The 21,638-nt window shown below is 36.9% G+C and overlaps 1 protein-coding gene across 4 annotated transcripts in view; it reads left to right on the forward strand.

Moving 5' to 3' along the window:
• Positions 1-21,638, forward strand: part of MAGI2 (membrane associated guanylate kinase, WW and PDZ domain containing 2) — an 831,153-nt gene that overhangs the window by 306,318 nt on the left and 503,197 nt on the right. For all 4 annotated transcript variants that reach the window (XM_055590145.1, XM_055590146.1, XM_055590147.1 and 1 more), the window contains 2 exons: positions 4,445-4,655; positions 20,368-20,447. In XM_055590145.1, the coding sequence (XP_055446120.1) occupies positions 4,445-4,655; positions 20,368-20,447 (291 nt within the window). The remainder of the gene's footprint in view (positions 1-4,444; positions 4,656-20,367; positions 20,448-21,638) is intronic.

Consider the following 21,638-nt stretch of genomic DNA (forward strand, 5'->3'; position numbering starts at 1 on the left):
AATTTTATTCACCCCTGTGGTTTAAATTATAATACAATTTAGCCATGAAAGTGAAAATGAAAGTCGCTCAGTCATGTCTGACTGTTTGCGGCCCCATGGACTATACAGTCCATAGAATTCTCCAAGCCAGAATACTCAAGTGTGTAGCCTTTCCCTTCTCCAGGGGATCTTCCCAACCCAGGGATGAAACCCACGTCCCCTGCATTTCAGGCAGATTCTTTACCAGCTGAGCCCCAAGGGAGGCCCACAATCTAGCCATATGCTGTTGTCTTTTAAATTTGATGGATTCCCTAAGAACTCTCTGACTTGACATCTCCATTGTGAGTTTGACATGAACCTCTATCTCTTGTGCCTAAAATTATACCCACTGGTTTCCCCACTCCTGACATAGTCTTGCTGCTCCTTTCATGGTGCTTTGCCCAGTGAATTGCTTTCCCCCTTTGGATTTACCGTGACTTCTTATTTGCCTTTATCTGTCCATTTGTTTAATCATATCAAATCTATATTCTAATTTCATTTTTCAGTTCATAGAAGAGCCATGCCATTGACACTATCATCTCTTGTCTCAATCACAAAAAATAACTCCCCACTAGTCTGTGAATATCTACTGTTAATACTTTCAAACCCCCAGAATAGCTAGGAGGATCTAGAGAATGAAAATCTACTTGTGTCATCCCCTTGATTAAGACACATCAGTACCTTCTCATTACTCTCCGGGTACAGTTCCAAATTCTGAGCATGCTTTCTAATGCTTAATCCATTCCTTGCTTGTCTGTTTCTTTCTCCTTTACCTTCCTCTGAAAGAAGTCTCTTGACTCCATTTTCTAGTCTCAGATTTGTTAGCATACTGGAAAAGGGGCTTTCCTTGATTCTTTATGTAAGGTTAGATAAATGCATGTACATGAGATCTCATCTTTCCCTTTGGTAACATTCATCACACTTAAAATTGCTTAAAGATGACACATCTTGACATATTTCAAGTTCCATGAGAGCAGGGATCATGCCTTTCTTGTTTGCTTTTCTGTCCTTGGTGCCGGATGCCAACTGAGTGTTTAATAAATATTAAGTGAACATTGAATAAATGAATATGTTCAGATCATGACCTTGCATTTTCACTTTTCAAATGCATCATGACATTTGGAAATACTGAGAACAGTATGCTTCTTATATTGATAATTACATGTTGTAATAAGGTATAACAAAGAACCTAAAGAGAAGCGTCCCTTCTCTTGCTGTTTCTTTCCTGAACAATTTACAAAGGTCAAATCTGTATGGAGAATCAGGTGGAAGACTATATCACTAAGGAATATATTATTTTCATAAAATCCTCTTTTACAAAGAAGAAACAACAAAAACTTGTAAAATGTTCGTATCCTTTCTAACTCCTAAAGATACTTCATATTGCTCTCTGAGATTGACACACACAGGGAAAAAATTGATCCAAGCTGTTGATTAAGACGATAAGTACATTCTACTTTAGTTTACTCATCTTATATTGCTTTTATTAATTTTAAAGTTATAAAAATAGTAGCCAACTAATGCAGAGGTATGAAAAAAAAAATCTCCCACTTCCATCCAATTTTACTGCTTTGGGTTACTCAAAGTTGAAAAATCTATTGTACATTATTTCCATCTTGTTTTTCTAGTCTTATGATTATAAGCAAAATTATATATGTATCTAACTTGGTGTTTGCTTATTTAAAAAAATAGAATTAATAGTGTACATGCATTATTCTTCAACTTAGATTATTCTTTAAACAATAATGATTGGCATCTTTTCCAGGTTGTAGGTCTTTACACTACATAATTTTCCATGGTAATGATAACCACAATTTATTTAACAATTTTCTCATTGATAGGCGTCCAAATCATTTCCAGGTCTTTGCTGCTACAGACAAATTATACAGGTAGAGTAAGCATTATTATTTAAGTATTTTTATATACTACCACCTTTATTTCTAGAGGATATTTCTCAAACGGGTTACTGAGGCAGACCATATATGTATTTGTATATTTTTTAATGTTAATAGTTATAAATTAGGTTCCCAAACAGTTGTGGAATTTCCTGTTTCCAAGAGGGCTGCCTTATCATCAGATTGGCATTGTATGTCAGTAGTGTCTCCTTCCAGTTTCTGGGTTAAGCCATCCCCACTACACCTTCTGCTGTGAAGAAGTCATATGATCCTCACTGCAGGTGGATTGGTTCTCTGTTCTCAGCTACTTTCCAAGTCTCCACCAGAGCATACTTGGACTTCTGCGTGATGCCCATGTCAAAGGGAAGTCTTCGGAGTAGTACTTGCCAAATGTATTCATCTACTTGTTTCTGACACCCTGATGAAAATTTGGAGCAAATCTGCAGGAAACAGTCCTCCCAAAGTTCCAAACTAAAGTATTCCACAGACCAACTCTGCTTTTGGCTCCCTTGATCTTTTCTGTGGTTTCCCTCTTTGTACACTACCACACCCCAGTCTGAAACCTAAATATAGTGGTGCTGAATCCCTGAATGAACCAAGGAAGATCTGAAATCTAAACATTTCCCCTTTGGACTTCTCTTCCAACTGCCTTCTTAACTTGCAGGAAATTTCTCTGAACCTGAGCTTTCCGAAGGTAAGATTTAAAACTCATTTTGATATTTGGCAAAACTAATACAGTTATGTAAAGTTTAAAAATAAAATAAAATTAAAAATTAAAAAAATAAAATAAAATTTAAAAAAAGAAAAAAAAATTAAAACACATGCTAATAATGAATTTTCAATATAATATTTTCTTCTTTTTTAAGAATCTGTCTTTAACAAATACTATAAGTTTCCTGAAATATGATCATCCTTCTTTTAACTATATTATGCAGGGTTTATTTTTTCTAAATTAAAAAAAAAGTCTTCTCCTTATCTCTCCCTACTTGGAGATCTATACTCTGATTTAATCATCATGATATATCAGATGCTGTCTTCTGGTAGCATCTGAGAAATACTTGGGTTGGATACATGGGTGATATGCATTCAGAACTTCTGCATGTTTAAGAGTGACTTTCTTTTGTATAGATGAATAATATTTTGGTAAAGTTCTTGGCCTGCTATACTTTTCTTCTCCTCAAGTTACTACAGATATTATCTTACTATCTTTAAGCTTCAAGTATTACAAGTGAAAGTTCTGATGATCTTCTATTCCTCTTTTTTGGGGTAAGTTTCTTCAGTATGGAAGCTGGTAAAGTTGCTTTTTAACATTGGAGTTTGGAAATCTCACCTACATGTGTTTAGGTGAAATGTATGCTTCATTAATTTGGCCTCAGATATAGTGAACCATTTTAATTGGCAGACTCCTGTGTCTCTTCATCTTAGGTAAATTTTAGTCTATGTTTATTGAACTTTTATTTTTTCTCCATGTGTTCCTGTTCATCATTCTGGATCTCATATCATTTACAAGTTGATATCCTTGGGTCTCAACATCTGATATCGTTGGGTCCTCCAAGAATTTTATTGTTTCTCTTAAAGTGTATATTTCTTTTAGTTTTTGCTCTGTTGGATTAGTTTTCTGTCGCAGCCATAACAATTTACCACACATCTAGTGGCTTAAGATTGAAAGCAAAAGGAGAAGGGAGCAGCAGAGGATGAGATGGTTTGATAGCATCACCAACTTAATGGACATGATTTTGAGCAAACTCTGGGAGATGGTGGAGGACAGGGAAGACAGTCCATGGGGTCGCAAAGAATCGACATGACTTAGTGACTGAACAACAAGAGTGGCCTAAAGCAGTGCGTATTGTTTTATCGTACTGCTCTGTAGGTTAGAAGTCTGAAATGGGTCTCACTGGGCTAAATCAAGATTTCTAAAAGACTGTGTTATTTTCTAGAGACTCTAGAAGAAAATCCATGATTTTGCTTGCCAGCTTCTAAAGGTCACCCACACTTCTTGCTAGTGTTGGATCCCCTTCTGTCTTCAAAATCAGCAGCAATGCATTTCTTTGGCCAATGCTTCTCTTCAATAGTCTTATCTCCCTCTTATAGTCCTCTTCTGCTTTCTTTTTGTACTTGTAAAGACCCTTGTCATTAGAGCAAGCCCACCTGAATAATTGAAGATGATCTCCCAATCTCAAGGCCCTTAATTTAATTGATCCTGCAAATCTTCTTTTGCCATATAAGGTAACAATCACATGTTCCAGGGCGTAGGATACAGGCATCCCTAGGGATTCATTGCTCTGTCTACCACACCTATATAATGACATGGTCCTCCAATTTAGTCATCAGGTTTAATTAGTTGAAGAATAGACTAGAATGATGAATGAAAGAGGACCTCAGATAGGCCTACTGATAATTTTCAGAGGTGGTTACAATTATGCTTTTTCTGTTAGCTTTCAGAGAGCTCATTCCCTGGTGACCATAGTCCATACTCACTCAGAAGTTACAGTGGCTGGAGTGACTAACCATGTACCCTTGTTGTCTTGTAGAATCCAGTGAACCTGAAGACAAGAGTGCAGGTGCCTCAGCGGAGACACCCTCCCAGCCTTATCCTGCACCAGTGTACAGTCAGCCCGAGGAGGTGAAGGAGCAGATGGATGATGCGAAACCAACTAAACCTGAGGAGAATGAGGACTCAGACCCATTGCCTGACAACTGGGAAATGGCTTATACAGAGAAGGGTGAAGTCTACTTCATTGAGTGAGTCTCACACATTTCTCTGAACATTTTCACAAAGATCATAGCAGTATATATATGATGTAACAGATGGAGAGGTAGGTCAGAGTAATTTGAATTTTATTGATCATAATATTACCTTCTTTGTGAGAGAATAATGGGATGGCACCTTGATACAGCTAAAGATTCTAGATTACAGCTATAAACCAAATAATGAATTAAATAGTGCCACTGTAAAATTTGTTGCAATCATGACTGAGGAGGCAAATATCCATGTGATGTTACTTTTGAATTGGAAATAGGGAGGAAATGCTTACTCTACCCTTCCAAGACATCTGTGTAGCTCAAATGAGATAATCCCCATCTTTTAAATGAAATTGCTAGAAACCTCCACCATCATGTCCAATGGTTTGATCGAATGCCAACTATTGAGAGCCAAATACTTGCTAATCACAAATGAGAATATTTTAAGCATTTGACCCTAAGGTCAGCTGTCAATAAAATCATGTGTTTGGTATAGTTTGCCATATTTATTTTTATTATATCCCATTCTATTTATTGCTTACCTTTCTATGATTTACCAAGGAAAATGAAGGGCTAATTCTGAACTAACTAGTGATGCATACTCAGTCTAATCTTTCCTTTCACTGGGGACGCTTTTTCCACAAACTCAGTTTTTATATATTTTATTAACAGCATTGTCTAGCTTTCCTTTTCTTTTTCTTTTTGGAGTAGAACAACTTTTTTAACCCCCTGAGTTGAGGATCGTGGCTAAATATTAAATTGTTGATGTGCATGAGACAATCAAAATGTCCATTAGAAAGGTAAAAAACTAAATATATGGTAAATGAACAACAATCCCTATTCCTGCAAAGCTGTAGAAGACTCAGAGGGAAACATTAACAGAATCTGAAGTTTTCAGTTCAGATAGTAGATAAAAATATGTGAACTCTTGATTACTCAAGAAAAATATTAAAACTAGATTTTCTTTCCAAACCTGGAGTGATTTGTGACTTAGATCTCCATAGGCAGAACTCAGTTGTGAAATTGAAATGTTACCACATGCCAATATTTAATTTTCACTTGAAAACTTTATAACATGTGGCCAAGGGAATACATAATCAGGTAATTACTTGGTGCTCTGCATGACTCCACCATGGATGAGAAATGCATAAAATACATTGCTACCATTCACCTTTTGACAAATCTTATAAGTTACAAAAAAAGAATAAAACTCTCTTGTGTATTTCTTATGGCTATAATCAATGACCCACAGGCATCCTTTTATCAATTAATTGGAAAAGAGAAGGTCATACAGAATTTTTTAAATGTTTGAGCATATTTATATCAAAAACATAGTTTTGTTATTGATAAGCTTAGCATAGCACCATTTCAGACCAGAAATCAAAGTATAAACCTAGATATGAGGTCTCACATTGGTGTTCAGAACAGTTGTTTAGAACAGGGGGACTGACTACCCACACATTTTTATTGCATAATATAGGCAGAGTAAGACTATGTGGAAATAATAAAAGAAAAACAGCATTGCAAGTTGATGAAAGAACTATTTCCTTACCGTGCTTTCAATAATGCAATTATAAAAACCTCCTTTTTTGTGATTATAAAATAAACTTTCCCCTTTTAACTGCGTCACATTTGGGGATCGTGGAAAAAAGAGATTCCATGAAACAAAAGCTGTATTTGTGGTTTATAGTAAATGATGAGGCTCTATCAAGACGTGGGAGAATGGACCAAAATGATTCTGTTAATATGCTAGTCAGTCATCCAGTATCAGAATCAAAAGACTCATTAGAGTTTGTCCCTGGTCTTAAATTTATTGTCACACTGGGGAAGAAAGGATAAGAGGGATAGTTAAAACAATTAGTCAACCACTCATTTCTGAATTTTGTGATACAATTTCAATGAAGATACACTTAACGTAGACTTAAGTAATGAAAGGAAGCATTATAGGAAAGGTAAAATAATGTAGACTTGAAAAGTTGGTACTAGGTAAATAGTACATTCCAGGTATAAGAATCACCATTACAAAAACCAGATGCTTTATGTGTTAGGAGTAGAGAGAAGATGCCCAGACCTACTATAGAGATGTCAGTTGGTGAAAACCGTGTGAAATGATGGCTCCATTCTCATTTTGCTTGATCATTAGTGCTTTTGAAAAACAAGCAGAGCTTTTTGTTTGTTTATCTTCTTCCCACTACTGCAGGGAAGGATGAATGAATAGTATTAGGAGCAGAGATGGGGTGAGCTGAAAAATTAAAACAAAAAGGAGGAGACAATTTCATTTGCAACATGAATGTTAATGCTAAGGGAGATTCATCCAGAGGTCAAGGAGAGGGAAGAAGCCTGGAGTAAAGGCTGAAGTGAGAAGAGTGTGATGGGAAAGTGATTAAAATTGGAGGCAGAGGCAGATGCCTGCTTAAATAGGTCATTCACAGAATGGAGGTATCCCCTGGCCCACCCTTCATCCTGGACCAGCTTGAAATCTGCCTTTTCTTCCTTCAAAAACCTTAGTTTGACTCATAAGACTCAGTGATATAAGCTCCGGTATCGCAGAGCAGGGAGGGGTCAGGCAGTGTCTTTTTCATCTGGTACCTCATTTTCACACCGTTGCAATCTGTGCTGCCTGTTCCTTTCTCTGTGGCCTACATTTAGCTCTGCTGTACTTCCTTCTCAGTAACTTCCTCCAGACCACTTTCAGTCCATCCTCTGGAATGCTCCTTCCTAACTACCTTTGACAAACTCAGCACTTCAACCCACAGGTTATCTCTGCTGATGATACTGCAGAGAATCCTTACCTGGATATAGCCCATGCTTTAAAAGCCCTGTGCAAACAGGCTGGAAGGGCAGGAGAAGCAACAGCACAGGGACCGTGATGGGCCATTAGGACCTGCTTAGGGACTGAGCTATGACGCGTCCCAGAGTTTCTCGCCAAGAAACTCATAATACTATTTGTAATGTAAAAGTTTGCAGTTCTGAAGCAAAGTCAGAGGAAAGAAAGAAAAAGAAGAGTAATTTAAGAGAAAGGTAAAACAAGGAAATGTAGAAGAGGTGGAAAATTAGAGATTACAGCTCTCTCAGAAGAGAGCTGACACCACTGGAAACACTTCTGGTAAAAATATTGTGAGAGCTGCTTAGAGTAATGGGAGTCCCTGGGAGATTAATATGTACTCATTGTTTTTGTTGTTCAGTCACTAAGTTGTGTCCAACCCTTTGTGACACCATGGACTGCAGCACACCAGGCTTCCTTGTCCTTCACTATGACTCATGCCCATTGAGTTACTGATGCCATTGCACTTTACTGAATTTTGTCTCCAATGAAACAAATACTGTAATCAAACATAAGTAAGTGAAACAGAGGAAAAGGACCCTATGGTTCTGTGTATAACATTTAAATATATTTCTATATTCATTTTTGAGTTGTTGTTTGGTCACTGCAGATCCCATTGACTGCAGCATGCTAGGCTTCCCTATCTTTCTTTCTTCCAGTCTTTCACCATCTCCTAATTCAGTTCAGTTCAGTCGCTCAGTCGTGTCTGACTCTTTGCAACCCCGTGGACAGCAGCAAGCCAGGCTTCCCTGTCCATCACCAACTCCCAGAGCTTACTCAAACTCATGTCCATCCAGTCGGTGATGCCATTCAACAGTCTCCTCCATCCTCTGTCATCCACTTTGCCTCCCGCCTTCAATCTTTCCGAGCATCAGGGTCTTTTCCAGTGAGTCACTTCTTCACATCAGGTGGCCAAAGTATTGGAGTTTCAGCTTCAGCATCAGTCCTTCCAATATATACTCAGGACTCATTTCCTTTAGGTGGACTGATTGGATCTCCTTGCAGTTTAAGGGACTCTCAAGAGTCTTCTCCAACACCACAGTTCAAAAGCATCAAATCTTCGGCACTCAGCTTTCTTTATAGTCCAACTCTCACATCCATACATGACCACTGGAAAAACCATAGCCTTGACTAGAAGGACTTTTGTTGACAAAGTAATGTCTCTGCTTTTTAATATGCTGTCTAGGTTGGTCATAACTTTCCTTCTAAGGAGTAAGCATCTTTTAATTTTGTGGCTGCAATCACCATCTGCAGTGACTTTGGAGCCCCCAAAATAAAGTCAGCCACTGTTTCCCCATCTGTTTGCCATGAAGTGATGGGACCGGATGCCATGATCTTAGTTTTCTGAATGTTGAGCTTTAAGCCAACTTTTTCACTCTCCTCTTTCACTTTCATCAAGAGGCTCTTTACTTCTTCACTTTCTGCCATAAGGGTGGTATCATCTGCGTATCGGAAGTTATTGATATTTCTCCTGGCAATCTTGATTCTAGCTTCTGCTTCATCCAGCCCAGCATTTCGTATGATGTACTCTTCTGCTGCTGCTGCTAAATCATTTCAGTCATGTCCAACTCTGTGCGACCCCATAGACAGCAGCCCACCAGGCTCCCCCATACCTGGGATTCTCCGGGCAAGAACAGTGGAGTGGGTTGCCATTTCCTTCTCCAGTGCATGAAAGTGAAAAGTGAAAGTGAGGTTGCCCAGTCATGTCTGACTCTTAACAACCCCATGGACTGCAGCCTACCAGGCTCTTCTGTCCATGGGATTTTCCAGGCAAGAGTACCAGAGTGGGGTGCCATTGCCTTCTCCAGATGTACTCTGCATATAAGTTAAATAAGCAGGGTGACAATATACATCCTTGATGTATTCCTTTCTTGATTTGGAACCAGTTTGTTGTTTCATGTCCAGTTCTAACTTTGCTTCCTGACTTTTCAAGAGGCAGGTCAGGTAGTCTGGTATACCCATCTCTTTAAGAACTTTCCACAGTTTGTTGTGATCCACACAGTCAAAGGCTTTGGCAGAGTCAATAAAGCAGAAATAGATGTTTTTCTGGAACTGTCTTGCTTTTTCAATGATCCAACAGATGTTGTCAATTTGATCTGTGATTCCTCTGCCTCTTCTAAATCTAGCTTGAACATCTGAAAGTTCATGGTTCACATACTGTTGAAGCTTGGCTTATAGAATTTTGAGCTTTACTTTGCTAGCATGTAAGTTTGCTCAAATTCATTTCCATTGAATTGGTGATGCCATCCAACCATCTCATCCTCTGTCGTCCCCTCCTCCTTCCTTCAGCCTTTACCAGCATCAGAGTATTTTCCAATGAATTGGCTCTTTGCATCAAGTGGCCAAAGTATTGGGACTTCAGTTTCATCATTGGTCCTTCCAATGAATATTCAAGGTTGATTTCCTTCAGGATTGACTGGTTGGACCTCCTTGTTGTCCAAGGGACTCTCAAGAATCTTCTCTAACACCACAGTTCAAAAGCATTAATTCTTTGGCCCTCAGCCTACTTTATGATCCTAAAGCTATTTAATGCTATTTATGGTCCTGAAGCTAGTGGAGGTGATGGGATTCCAGTTGAGCTGTTAAAATCCTTAAAAACGATGCTGTTAAAGTGCTGCACTCAATATGTCAACAGTTTTGGAAAACTTAGTAGTAGCCACAAGACTGGAAAAGGTCAGTTTCATTTCTGAGTAGAATAGAATTCTACCTATGCTTAAATGAAGTGTTCATTTAAGTATGTATTAAAATATTGTTGTTGTTCTGTCACCCAGTCATTTCCAACTCCATGCAACCCCTTGTACTATAGCACACCAGGCCTCTCTGTCCCTCACCATCTCCTGAAGTTTGTCCAAGTTCATGTCCATTGCATCAGTGATGCCATCCAGCCATCTCATCCTCTGATGCCCTCTTCTTCTGCCCTCAATCTTTCCCAGCATCAGGGACTTTTCCAATGAGTCAGCTATTCTCATCAGATGACCAAAATACTGGAGTTTGAGCTTCAGCTTCAGTCCTTCCAGTGGATATTCAGGGTTGATTTCCCTTAAGATTGACTGGTTTGATCTCCTTGCTCTCCAAGGGACTCTCTGGAGTCTTCTCCAGTACCACAGTTCAAAGGCATCAATTCTTTGGTAGTCTGCATTCTTTATGGTCCAGCTCTCACTGTTAGTTGGTAAAGAATCTGCCTACAATGCAGAAGACTCTGGTTTGATTCCAGGATCAGAAAGATCTGCTGGAGAAGGGATAGGCTACCCATTCCAGTATTCTTGGCCTTCACCTGTGGCTCATCTGGTAAAGAATCCACCTGCAATCCAGGAGACCTGAGTTTGATCCCTAGGTTGGGAGGATCCCCTGAAGAAGGGAATGGCTACCTACTCCTCTATCCTGGCTGGAGAATTCCATGGACTGTGTAGTCCATGGGGTTGCAAAGAGTTGTACTCGATTGAATGACTTTCACTTTCTCACAACTATACGTGACCACTGGGAAGACCATAGCCTTTATTATACGGACCTTCATCAGCAAAGTAATGTCTCCGCTTTTCAACACACTGTCTAGGTGTGTCATAGCTTTCCTGCCAAGAAGCAAACATTTTCTGATTTCATGGCTGCAGTCACCATCCATGTGGTTTTAGAGCCCAAGAAGAAGAAATCTGTCACTACTTCCACTTTTCCCGCCTCTATTTGTTAGGAAGTAATGGGGCAGGATGCCTTGATCTTAGTTTTTTCAGTATTTAGTTTTAAGCCAGCTATTTCACTCTCCTCCTTCACCCTCATCAAGACGTTCTTTAGTTCCCCTCTTGTTCTTTAGTTCCCCTTTAGTTCCTTATTATATATGTATTTATTTATATATATATATTTATAAATATATATATATATAAAACCTTTGAGTTAAGGTAAGAGTAATTTAATTTTTGTCATCTATGCAATGTTTTAAAATAATTATTTATTTACTCAGTATTGACAAGTAGTTTATATGTCTCGGTCTTTACAAGTGCTGCAGATAAAAGATGAGGGAAATTTTTATCATTGTTCTCAATATTGAACAAATGGGACAATTATTTCCCACAGTCTTCAAGACTCCATCTTTTGTTGAATAATTAAAGCAGATTCCTTTTATCACTTACAGTGACATTTAATGGGAAAAGGTAAGTGTCTGAACAAGTATTTTTACACAACAGAATTTTAAATTGCAGAGAATGCACTCTTCCAAGCATGGCTTTAAAGCATTTCTGTCTTGTGCTCAGTCACTCAGTTGTGTTTGACTCTGCAGCCCCATGGACTATAGCCCACCAGGCTCCTCTGACCATGGAATTTTCCAGGCAAGAATACTCAAGTGGGTTGCCATTTCCTCCTCCAGTGGATCTTCCTGACCCAGGGATGGAACCCACATCTCCTGCATTGACAGGCGGATTGTTTACCACTGAGCCACAAAATCTCTAATGTCTTATGTTTAGCAATTTTTAAGACTTTCAAGTGTATACTATTGTTTAAAACCAATAGTCTGCTTAACTCATAATATCTTCTTCATTAATATTATCTTTTTAAATAGTATATTAATTGTACATTCAAATTAGTAATAATAATCACCACATATTTAGTGCCTACATTTTACAGTCTGTGTTCAGCTTACTTAGCAGTAAAGCTAATATGTTAATCATTTACATTGTGCTTATTTATTTCTCATTTTGGGAACCTAAAACTTACAGAGGTAAGCACCTTGCCTTGATCATATAACCAGGATATGACAAAACAAGGATGCTTTGATTTCATTTATTGGGCACACCCTGTGTTCTAGGAACTATTTTATTAAACCCTGGGGTTACAGTGGTCAACAAAACTGACAACATTCATACTTCCATATTTTCATGGGCAAAATGTCGCTACAGGGTCCTTGCTGTTTGCCATGATGCCTTCTTTACATATATTGTATGATAGTCACTCAGTCGTGTTCAACTCTTGACGACCCTTTGAAGCATTTGAGGTACTCCCATTTTATACATGAGATTCTGAGGCACCTTGGACAAATTAATATTCCCAAGGTCTTACAACTTTGTGACCCTGCAAAGCCATTGACATTATCCCATGCTACTTCCAATATGTAAACAGGCACTGGCTAAAAAAAAAAAAGAAAAAAACAGACTTTTATATTACAAATAGTATTTGTTTTATAAGTTTCTCAGCCAGAATTTACTATTCCAGAGGCTAAACATTCCGCAAAGAATTGCTGCCACAGGGTTAATCTGGATTGACATGCTTTGGGAATCCCATTAAATTAGTTCTTTGTTTGGGAGTCAGTTTAGTTAGTGACATAAAAGAGACTGCTATTGCTTTGGCAAAAAACAAAACAGTAACAAGAACCTATTTGTTTACTAACATCTTCCCGAAGAGCAGTGAACACTATGTCATCTTAAATAATAGATTTTTAAAAGCAAGCTTTTGAAACTGAAAATCATACCTATGGAAAATGTCTTGGATATACATGCTTTCCCAAATTCTAAATAAGACACATGATCTATTTCATCCGTTGTTGCTATTTCTATATTTCCTTAAGTTTTAAGTAAATCACCAATTCCCATTTTCAACAAATTTAGTACTTTCATTTATTGAAAGAAAACGAAATATTTTAGAAATTTACTGGAAAGAAAAGTTGGTTTTTTGGTAAAGCATAAATGTTTTCTCAGTCTAGACTTGGTGTATACCAACATCTGGTCTTTGCTTACTCTCTGTTATTTGTTTTACAATAGCAGTAGATATATTGAATATTTTTTTTTCTGTACAAGGTTCTAGTGCAGTCTCCAGACAGAAAATAAGCATTCGAACAAAGTAGTTTGCAACAAACACTCATAATATCCAGGATAAATTTATAATAAAACCTCTTTTAAAAATGTATTCTAAATATATGAAAGGCAATATGATGACAAGCTCATAATTCATGTGCTTAACAAAATTTTAGGAATATTATTTAGGAAACAGATAACCACTGTAAAGGTCATTGACAATTTTTATGTGGATTATCGATGTATAAATAGAAAAGATTAAGCAGTACAATGAAAGTCTTAAATAGAAAAACTTCTACTGTTCATTATCAATTAGATGTGTCCAGTCATTGTTCAACAGTTCTTCCTTCTGAAATAATGATCAAGAGGGAAGACAAAATCTTTCAGAAAGTGATATAATCAATCTGAGGACTTTACTGACTATTATATGAAATGTAAATATCTATATTCCTTTAAAAACTAATGTTAATTTTTAAAAATACATAAAATACAGCCAGTAATCTCTGTGTTCTTCCTGATTCTGAACATATGTGACGACTACTAGAATTTTAACATTCACGTGCATCTTAAATGCTCAGAGGACTCTAAAATATTTATCTGGGCCTTGTTTACCTTGTTACTATGTTTCATGCTGTCAAGTATTATTGAGTTCAATCTCTTTTTATTCTCCCAGGGTAGTATTTCCCAAAATGAAAATGCAGTTTATGTAATAAAAACTAAGATTCAGAATTGGCTTTTCTGGAGAACTTTCAAAATTCAATGTGTTTATCATTGTTTTAAGTCTGTTACTATTTTTTAAAGAAAACAGAGCAAAGGAAAGGAGTATATTTGATAATAAAAGTTTCTTATCCACTAATCAAATTTCAGTTGATGAAATGCCATCTAGTATTTGTGCAGTAGTGAAAATATTATTTGGATTTCAGTGTCAGTACAAAGGTAGGAAGAAAAGAGTAAAAGAAAACAGAAGGAAGAGAAAAATGAAAAGAGGAGTTGTCTTAAAATTGGATTTGAATTGGGTCAACATAGAGCCTTTTGTATACCTAGGAAACCATTAACAGGTTTGAGCCCAACTGGAAAAACATAGAGTAAATGAAAAAAAAAAAAAAGAATAGAGGATAGAGTGGGCATGACCTATATGAAAATTTTGTTTTACTCCGAATAAATACTCTGCTCATTTGAAAGCTTTTTTATTAACCTAATTCTCTATAACCTCTATGACTCAATATTCACCTGTAGATTATATACATCACCATTGTAAGACTATTCTGGAAAAAATATTCAAATTTGATTTTAAATGATTTGAATAGAGAATTCAAGTTTATAAGGAGAAAATATTTTTAATGATAATATCTCTATGAATGTACAATTTAATATAATACCAAGCACAAGGCATTCAACACAAAGGAATTTAATCAGTGATTACTATTCTCACAAAGGAGATAAAAGTCTCACTTTGTAAACCATTGGCTATGAAACTGGGAAAAAGATCTTTAACTGTTACCCAAGAGAGTGAAATAAAGCATCTCTGTATAAAAAGAAAAGTTTTAGATTTATTATGTCTCTGGTTTCAGATCATTAAAAAAAAAAAAAACTTGGCGTTGGGAATCAGATATGTCTGTATAAGGCCAGTGCTTTTACTCTCATGCACTAGATGTGTTTCCTTAGGCAAGTCACTCATCTTCTCTCAGCCTTCATTTTTATGTAAAATGGAGTTAAAAATAATAGCTGCAAAGACTCTTTAGCATTAAATGAAGTGATGCTATGGAAGTTCTAGCGCAGTCCCTGACAAAATAGGCAATCAGGAAACGTTACAAGATAATAAGAATATCTTTGCAGTGGTATGGCATAATGTCAGCAGCTTTTCCTGTTAAAGGGAAGCATTTTCTGTATGAGAAGACTGTTTCCTCGGCAGATAAGATGTTATTATTTATTGTGCTGCTTTTGTCAATTTGGAAAAGGTTAAACTTAAAAATTATCCAGAAATTTCAAATTCATTACAAGTCAGCCTATCACATGTCTTCAAGGCCATTCTGATGTGAATTTAAACTAGAATTGAAGGGCTGAATGAAATTTCACTTCTGGTTTACTCCAGTCCTCCTGATGGTTTAACATCAAAGACTTTTGGATATACCATTTTTTAAGGTTTTAATATATGACAGTGATAGAACTTGAATAGCTACTGACTCCACTTGATCTCTTACTCTTCATAATCATCTCATTAACTTTAGCCATAGAAATACATGCAGGAAAGTGAAAAGTGAAAGTGAAGTCACTCAGTCATGTCCGACTCTTCGCAACTCCATGGACTGCAGCCTACCAGGCTCCTCTGTCCATGGGATTTTCCAGGCAAGAGTACTGGAGTGGGGTGCCATTGCCTTCTCCGTAGAAATATATAGAGTAGTATATTACTGTGATTCAAAGTTCCTGGAAAATATGTATTTCAATCCTCAACTAGAAAAAGTTTATTTGCAAAGGCAGCCTATATATGTGTATGTGTCTCTGTTGAAGAAACTAGTATTGAAATACAGGGTTATATAGAATTAGCATCTTACCTTCTTGTTATTCATGCTCCTCACAATTTGGGGAAAAGCAGGAAATTGGTGTTCTGCATCTGCCTCTGCATCTTCAGTAATGAAAGTGACAGGAAATCACATTCTTAACTCTTGAGGAAGGATGGTGTGCAGATTGTGAAAAATCCCTCAGTGGTCCCCTTTTACACAATCTCCTGCCCAATGTCAAATCTTATTTTCAAGTGAAATTGTTGAGGTTTAAAAATTAAATAATTTAAGAAAGTGAAAAAGCCACCTAGTCTGTTGTCTCCCAAATGCATTAAAAATATCCCCTTTGTAAGGCATCTTAAAGACGCATGCAAACTACAAGGCTTGTGAGAGCCACTGATGGAAAATACCATGCTGTATATTCATGAGATGTTTGTGACAATTACTGGAGGTAACTACAACCCACTTTCTTTCAGAATCAGTTCAGAGGATCAGCTAAGAATGCTGTTAACTATAAGAGACTCAATCTGTCAAAATGTATTAAAGTGACACACTGTTAATGCTAGTTCAACCTGAAAAAATCATCCTGTAATGAAATGCTTTATATAAACTCAGGAAAAATAGGAAATTCATGAGTCTCTACTAAATTAGACAGTATTAGAGACCCATGTTGGAGCTGTATAGAAATGGTAATTTGACTGCCTGCAGTGGCTTAGTAATGTCGCCTTCATACTTATTTAAAGATGTGTGTCCTCTTGTGAATACATCTTAGAGACCTAGAAATGACTTTGCTCAAAAATAGGGGAAGAATTTGGAAAAAGCAGGTATAGGTAAATAGAAGGGAAGTTTATTTTCCTTGCTTACCTCCCAAGTTTTTTGGTAGCACATAAAAACATAGACATCAACACATATCTACCAAGGGAACATTTCATGCAAAGATGGGCACAATAAAGGACAGAAATGGTAGGGACCTAAAATAAGCAGAAAATATTAAGAGGAGGTGGCAAGAATACACAGAAGAACTGTACAAAAAAAGATCTTTACGACCCAGATAATCATGATGGTGTGATCACTCACCTAGAGCCAGACATCCTGGAATGTGAAGTCAAGTGGGCTTTAGGAAGCATCACTATGAACAAAGCTAGTGGAGGTGATGGAATTCCAGTTGAGCTATTTCAAATCCTGAAAGATGACACTGTGAAAGTGCTGCACTCAATATGCCAACGAATTTGGAAAACTCAGCAATGGCCACAAGACTGAAAAAGGTCAGTTTTCATTCCAATCCCAAAGAAAGGCAATGCCAAAGAATGCTCAAACTACCGCACAATTGCACGCATCTCACACACTAGTAAAGTAATGCTCAAAATTCTCCAAGCCAGGCTTCAGCAATACAAGAACTATGAACTTCCTGATGTTCAAGCTGGTTTTAGAAAAGGCAGAGGAACCAGAGATCAAATTGCCAACATCTGCTGGATCATCAAAAAAGCAAGAGAGTTCCAGAAAAACATCTATTTCTGCTTTATTGACTATGCCAAAGCCTTTGATTGTGTGGATCACAATAAACTGTGGAAAATTCTTCAAGAGATGGGAATACCAGACCACCTGACCTGCCTCTTGAGAAATCTGTATGCAGGTCAGGAAACAACAGTTAGAACTGGACATGGAACAATGGACTGGTTCCAAATAGGAAAAGAAGTACATCAAGGATATATATTGTCACCTTGCTTATTTAACTTATGTGCAGAGTACATCATGAGAAATGCTGGGCTGGAGGAAGCACAAGCTGGAATCAAGATTGCTGGGAGAAATAGCAATAACCTCAGTTATGCAGATGACACCACCCTTATGGCAGAAAGTGAAGAGGAACTAAAAAGCCTCTTGATGAAAGTGAAAGAGGAGAGTGAAAAAGTTGGCTTAAAGCTCAACATTCAGAAAATGAAGATCATGGCATCTGGTCCCATCACTTCATGGCAGATAGATGGGAAAACAGTGGAAACAGTGGCTGACTTTATTTTTCTGGGCTCCAAAATCACTGCAGATAGTGACTGCAGCCATGAATTTAAAAGATGCTTACTCCTTGGAAGGAAAGTTATGACCAACTTAGATAGCATATTCAAAAGCAGAGACATTACTTTGCCAACAAAGGTCCGTCTAGTCAAGGCTATGGCTTTTCCTGTGGTCATGTATGGATGTGAGAGTTGGACTGTGAAGAAGGCTGAACACCGAAGAATTGATGCTTTTGAACTGTGGTGTTAGAGAATACTCTTGAGAGTCCCTTGGACTGCAGGGAGATCCAACCAGTCCATCCTAAAGGAGATCAGTCCTGGGTGTTCATTGGAAGGACTGATGCTGAAGCTGAAACTCCAATACTTTGGCCACCTGATGCGAAGAACTGACTCATTGGAAAAGACCCTGATGCTGGGAAAGATTGAGGGCAGGAGGAGAAGGGAACGACAGAGGATGAGATGGTTGGATGGCATCACCGACTCAATGGACATGGGTTTGGCTGGACTCTGGGAGTTGGTGATGGACAGGGAGGCCTGGTGTGCTGCGGTTCATGGGGTTGCAAAGAGTTGGGCACGACTGAGTGACTGAACTGAACCACACACACACACACACACACATATATATATACTTTGAACTGAGGCACATCTATAAAGTGCATCTTTACAGTGACTTTATTTTTCAAATGGGATCAATGAGCACTGAACCCAGTGCCACTATCCTCACATTAGGATAGTCATAACCCCCATTCTGTCCATAGGCATCAAGTCTTTAACTGAGAGGAAAAGACTAGATGATATTGATATGACTACAGATCAGGACCAGAATGAGATACTACTTTACAGAAGTCACATGTGGAGAAAATAAAAGCTAGCATACTCTCCCAACAGTTTATAATTTCACCAAATTCGTAGACTTTATCTCATCAGATTTATTAGAGTCCTGCTCAGAAAGATCAATTATTGAGGAGTTCCTAAGTATGAAGAAAATGATTGGAAAGTGTTTTCTCTTTACCCCACATGTAAGTCAGAAATAAAAGGGAATCCTTTTTAAGAGCAGAAACTTCATGACCCAAGGATATTAATGTCTAGGTTCTCAGACCGGAGATGGCTCTGCACTTGGGCAAACATATGATCATCCAGAAAACACTCTTTGAACAGTACTTTAACACTCTGGAATCATTTGCTCACTGCCCTCCTTAACCCATTCTCTCCTCCTTCCTGCCTTGAAATTCCCTTCATTAAATAGGCATTTAATCTCTAGAAGTTTGCTATTAAATATGCTACCTGGGAGACTTTTCTGAGCTGTGCTTTAAGTGCAGATTGATTCATCAGATTATTTATCTAACACTGTAATATGATAAAATGTATTTAAATCTCATTGAAGAAACAGACAATATATGTGAATTGACATCATAATTGTAATTTTGACTTCCTTACAAATGTGTTCGAAGATCTTGTTATATGGGTTTAATTTATATTTCTTACCTATTTTCCACTTTTCCCTTTCATATTACATTCTAACTCTTTTCTATACAAACCTCACTTTTCTACATCTGTGACTTTGATCATTCTTTTTAGTCCTTACAGATGTCACTTCCTTGGTATTTTGTCCATTGACAGATGCGATAACATGAGACAGCTATTCACAGCAAATAGTTTAGCTCCACTGTATGCTTATGAGCTATTCATAACCATAATGTAGTTCATTCATAATGTAGTTTTCAAACACAGAATGTATAAGAATCACCTGGAGTGCTAGCCAAAGATGGAGATTTTGCAGCTTCACCTCAAAGATTCTGATTTGGTAGTTCTATGAGGATCCAGAAGATGGATTAAATCCACCAGATGATTCCAGTGCAGGTCATTCCAGAACCTCTTTTAAAGACACTGTTCTAAAAACATCTCTCCTTTGTTTTTTAAATTTTTGCAAGACTTCCCAGAGATCATTTTTTTAAAAACAAAATTATCGTTAAAAATTAGTAATTCCTAGAAATTCCATTCAGAAATGCTAGAATACAAGCATTTTTACCCCCTGGCTGGATTGAAAGTATTTACATGGAAGATAGCTAAATGTGGATTAATGAAATTGCTATTAATCACTTTTTGAGAAAATGTAGGAATCCCAAGAACATGCTATAATTTGTATCACTTTTGTACTCCCTCTGCCAACTCTGTAGTTAAAAGAGTAACAAAACAACTGTTTATGAAAAGGACAGATTTAAGATGAAAATAATTCTTTTGCAAAACTCAGGAAATAGTATCAGAGCCTTCAGCCTGTGCTCTTCCAACTGGAGAATCCTGTATTTGTAATAAATTCCATTTGCTCTGGATGAGTTCTGCATTTTCAATGAGGTTAACTTGGCAACATTCTAGTTGATTTTAATAAAAATAGCTGCTTTGAGGACAGGGAGCTGAGGTTGCCAAATTTACAGCTGCCTTGCACAATTACTCTTACACCTCCTTCAGGGCTACTTAGAACCAGTAAGCAAATTAAGTGTATCGATTGCAATTTTGTTGGTCTAACCCTGTTTTTTTTTTTTTTTCCTCTTAAGGAATAAACGTGATTCCTTTCAGTATGTGTCTGTTCAGAGTGATCTCTTTTCTTTTCAGCCATAACACAAAGACAACATCATGGCTGGATCCACGACTTGCGAAAAAGGCTAAACCTCCAGAAGAGTGCAAAGAAAATGGTAAGTTATTTAAGTTTTTATGGTGTTTTGCCGTTGCACTTCAATAATGTGTCTATTTCTTAAAAGAGAGTCTTGTCTAAAGAAACTGTATTCTGATTGAGACAGTTTTAAAGCTGTAATATTTAGTGCTCAGATAGGAGAGAGAATTAACTCGGCATTTCAGCAGTGCCATGTGGTTTTCCTTTTTCTCTCTGAGGTGACTGTGCTGGATATCAGAGCTCTGTCATCTCTGTGGGTTCTGTTTGACTCCTGGCCTTACTTTCCACCACCTACTAGGGAGTTTTTGTTTGCAATATGTCTCTCTGAGTACTCTGATCTTTTCATTGGAATTGAATATGGTGTATAGAGAAAAGTACTGTGAAACTATAAGTAATACTTTATTTCTGTGTTGTGAGGCATAACATTCTAATAGTTATTATGAAATGAATCTATGATTTAAAGATATATGTAAATATTCTTTCTTTCAACCAAGCATTTAAATACAAGCATGAATGTGCTGGGTTATCTTTAGTATTTTACATTTCCCAATGAAATGGCATAACTTGCTTGAAAATCAACTGTTTTTATCTATGTGAAGGGTTTTTAACAATAATCCTGATGATTAGATGAATGAAAATCTTGTTCTCATATAGTAAATTATATAGATGAAATCTGTTACTGATGATACTTATAAGTTTTGTACTATTGAGTTTAATGTTGAAAGAATACTTATAATTTGTCTAAAATGATAAATATCATATACTCCTGAAGATTCATTATTTGAACACATTCATAGTTTTTATCTGATCAAATTATTAGAGCCTTGTTCAGAGACATCTCATCATTGAAGAGCTCTTAAAAGTGAGGAAAGTGATGAAGAATATTTACACTTTTTAAAAAGCTTTTAGAAAGTCAACTTTTTACGAAGTCTGTAATTCTAAAAGTCCTTTAATTTTGACATAATTCTGTCTCAGATAATATCAAGATGCTATTGTTCATTCTTAAGTTATATGGTAAATATTCACAAGTTGGTTATACAACTGGGTTAAATTAAAAAATCAGTATACAATTTACACGTATGTATTTGAATGCATTAGTCTCTAATTTTTATCACTTTAATTTTATATTCATAGCTATATCTGTATGCCTTCTGTATACAAGTATAGCTGTATGTATGTGAATTTTTTACAATTATATTGTGACATGAGATTT

The sequence above is a fragment of the Bubalus kerabau genome, chromosome 8, assembly GCF_029407905.1.
Source record: "Bubalus kerabau isolate K-KA32 ecotype Philippines breed swamp buffalo chromosome 8, PCC_UOA_SB_1v2, whole genome shotgun sequence".
In the NCBI taxonomy this organism is placed as follows: domain Eukaryota; kingdom Metazoa; phylum Chordata; class Mammalia; order Artiodactyla; family Bovidae; genus Bubalus; species Bubalus kerabau.